The sequence below is a fragment of the Scylla paramamosain genome, chromosome 2 (genome assembly GCF_035594125.1).
Source record: "Scylla paramamosain isolate STU-SP2022 chromosome 2, ASM3559412v1, whole genome shotgun sequence".
In the NCBI taxonomy this organism is placed as follows: Eukaryota; Metazoa; Arthropoda; class Malacostraca; order Decapoda; family Portunidae; genus Scylla; species Scylla paramamosain.
Genome location: NC_087152.1, coordinates 27,619,684 through 27,623,193, shown reverse-complemented (window position 1 = coordinate 27,623,193; position 3,510 = coordinate 27,619,684). Strand labels below are relative to the sequence as shown.

The following is a 3,510-nucleotide window of genomic DNA, read 5'->3' as shown; positions in this document are numbered from 1 at the left end:
CCACTCTCTGCATCCTTCTCTTTTTCTTCTTCTTCGGGTGATATTCTACTCTCTGTATCCTTCTCTTCCTCCTCTTTTTCAAGGGATATTCAACTCTACATCCTTCTCTTCCTCCTCTTTAGATGTGGATCACTCTCTGCATCCTTCTCTTCCTCCTCTTCTTCGGAGGATTAGCCACTCTCTGCATCCTTCTTTTCGTCCTCTTCGAGAGAGAGACATGTGCGTCATTCTGGGCCTTATCTTCCTCCTCCTCTTCGTCGTCCTCTTCGGAGGCGGCACGGCGTCGCTCTCTGCATCCACGTCTTAGACGGAGTCCCTGTAAGTCACTCAGCTCAGCCTCGCCTTTTCTTCTTACTGGCGCCTTCCTCATCGCTCCTCAACTTTCGTTTCTGTTTCTTCTTCCACCCGTCCTTTTCTTCTTCTTCTTCCTCCTTCTCGAAGTGAGTGGTCGCTTCCCATTCAGAGTTTGACTCCTCTTCCGCCTCTTCTTCTGTCCAATCAATTTCGCTCTGGGATTGCTCATCTTCGTGTTTGGAATCTTCCTCTTCTTCTTAGTCTTCCACGTATTCCTCTTCGGATTCTTCCTCTTTCTCATCTTTGTTTTCAGACTCTTCTTCCTTCTCTTCTTCTTCGCAGTTTTCATCCTATTCTTCGTCTTTAAACTCATCGACATTTTCTTCGTCTTCTGATTCTTCATCCTTCTCTTTGTTTTCCGATTCTGAATCCTTCTCTTTGTTTTCCGATTCTTCATCCTTCTCTTTGTTTTCCGATTCTTCATCCTTCTCTTTGTCTCCCCATTCTTCATCCTTCTCTTTGTCTTCCCATTCTTCATCCTTCGCTTTGTTTTCTGATTCTTTATCCTTCTCTTTCTCTTCTGATTCTTCTTCCTTCACTTTGTATTCGAAATCTTCATCGTCATCATCTTTCATTTTCTTTTCACGTTGTTTAAACTCTTCTTCATCTTCGTCTTGTCTCTTCCTTTTCTCAAGTTTCTTTTCGTGCCGCTCTTCCTCATCATTTCTTTCGTCTTCGGACTCTTCCTTGTCTCTCCTCATTTTCTTTTCACGTTGTCTAAACTCTTCTTCATCCTCATCCTCTTTCTTTCTTTTGTCATGCCTCTTCTCGGGCCGATCTTCAGCATGATCTTCCTTTTCAGACGCTTTCTCCTTTTCATGTTCTGTCCACTCTTCCCCCTCTTCCTCCTCCTTCTTCTCCTCCTCCTCCTCGTCGTCTTCGGAGGAGGATTCGCTCTCGGCCTCAACGTCTGACTCTTCGTCGCTGGAAGAGTCACTCGTCGCCTCGGAGTCGGGATCGTAGTCGGAGTCTTGCTGGTGGAAAGACTCTGGCTCAGATTCTTCCTCAGATGGAGTCTCCAGCTCAGACGATTCCTCTGACTCGTAGTCGCTGCAGGAACCGGAGCCTTCATCCTTCTCCGCCTCGTAATCTGAGTCGTGTTCATACGCCCGGTGCGCGCGTTCCTCTTCCTCGTCAGAACTCTCTTCCGTGCATTCGTTTTCCTCGTTGCTCTCTTCCTCAGGAACTTCATCTTGCATGTTTTCGTCGTCATCGTCACTTCGGTAGCTTGTTCCTTGCCGTCGCCGCCTTCTCTGATGCCTCTTCCGCCTCTCTTCTCCCTGCTTCCTTCTCCACTTGTCCTTCCGCTGTTCTCGGTGATAGGTCTCCTCTTGACGCCCTTCTTCCCTCTTCCTCTTGTGTTCCCTCTGCCTGCAGCTGTCGCCCCTCTTCCTCTTGCTCTCTCGCTGGCGTAACTCTCTGTCGTACACGGCCCTCTTCCTGTGGTCGCAGAGCGTCTCCACGGCGGCCTGGATACGCTGGAACTTTGCCGTCGCTTCCCGCACGCTGCCCGGGTTCTTGTCCGGGTGGTGGAGGAGGGCGAGCCGCCGGTACACTTTGCGGATTTCCTCGGGCGTGGCACCGCGGCTCACGCCGAGGAGCTTGTAATAGTCGCTGTCTTCACTTGATGCCATTGGTACTAATCTTGAGTGTGTTTGGATTGTCTGAGGTACTCACTCCCAATGTTTGGCATGATTAGGGGGTTGAAAGTTACTTGGAGAAAGAGGTAGGAGTTAGTGGTGGGGGAGAGAGCGCCTCCTCATGTTTTCCGCCAATCAGCATTCACATTACCATTGCGTCTGCCACCAATCATTTTTCTTTTTACCACAACCACCACCACTGCCACCTATTATTACTGCTACTAGTCGTATTACTACTACCAGTTATAAGAATATGTCTACTATTCCTCCTACTATTACTACTATTGCAACTACTACTACTACTACAACCACTATTACTATTGTTTTTACTACTACTAATACTACAAATACTGCAATTACTACTACTGCTAATGCAGCTGCTACTGCTACTGATTCTACTAATACTACTACGACTACGACTACTACTACAACTACTACTACTGCTACTACTACTCTAGTAACTTGATTATTTAGTATAACTTTAAAGTTTCTTTTTCCACCTTTCCGTCCTTTCAGTCCACACAATTTCCTGTTTTCCTAAATTCAGGCTTTGTTTTCCATGGTTTACCGTGAGATTTCAAATAATCATTTTTATATGCCACAAGTTGATAATCATTTTCATCTTGCAACACCCCATACACTCCTTCTGCTTTATAAGCGCCTTTATTTGTCCTTCCTATTGTTTTACATTTTTCTTACACTTCCATCACTTTATACATCATAATGCATAACACCAACAAATACTTTATGTCCCCCATTACTTTATACTACCATTACATTCCACCTGCCATTACTTTACACCTCTCATTAACATTTCACTATCAGTGTTGTACATCTCTTAATGCTTAACACCTTCCTTTACTTTACTGACTCCATTGTTTCTCACCTGCCATTACTTAACACATCTCCAGACTCAGAAGTACTTTTTTAGATCACTTCAAGCTCACAGGTTAGCTGTTTATGTATTTTTTTTCCCGTGTGTCCCCTTCCTTCTCTTCCTTTCCTTCCCTTCCTCCCTTCATCATTCTAATGTGATTTATCTTTTTCCTAGTCTCTTTTTATTTTGTTGCCCTGCTCCTCTTTTTTATGTTTCTCTTTTTCCTTCTTTTGTCCTTCCTTCCATTTCCTTTCATTTATTTACTTTATTTATTTATTTATTTTATTTATTTATTTTATTTATTTTATTTGTTTCGCTTTCCATGACCCCAGTATTTATTTTTTTCTATCGATGCCTCTTTTCCTCCGTTACATCAGCGAATTCTCCTCTGCTCGTTTCAGTTTCAATTCTTTCCTTTCCGATAGTACCATTCTTTCTGATTGAGACGCAGAAAAGATTTCGGTAATTTGATATCCACTCAAGATCAGGGAGGTTATAAGGTTCAATCTCTATTGGTTGCGAGAGATGAAGGGATGGGACAGAACGGCCTAGGTTAGACCGGTTTCTGACAAACCCAAGTGAGGAAACATTTTGAGGCATTGATTTGTCACTAATATTTCTACACGACTGATATATTGC

At 44.0% G+C, this 3,510-nt stretch overlaps 1 protein-coding gene across 1 annotated transcript; it reads right to left on the bottom strand.

Moving 5' to 3' along the window:
- Positions 1-530: 530 nt before the first annotated feature.
- On the bottom strand, positions 531-2,028 carry LOC135106769 (myb-like protein X). Its single transcript, XM_064016064.1, has one exon. It carries the CDS (start codon positions 1,986-1,988, stop codon positions 645-647), a length of 1,344 nt encoding a protein of 447 aa, XP_063872134.1. The 5' UTR covers positions 1,989-2,028; the 3' UTR covers positions 531-644.
- Between the last annotated feature and the right edge of the window lie 1,482 nt (positions 2,029-3,510).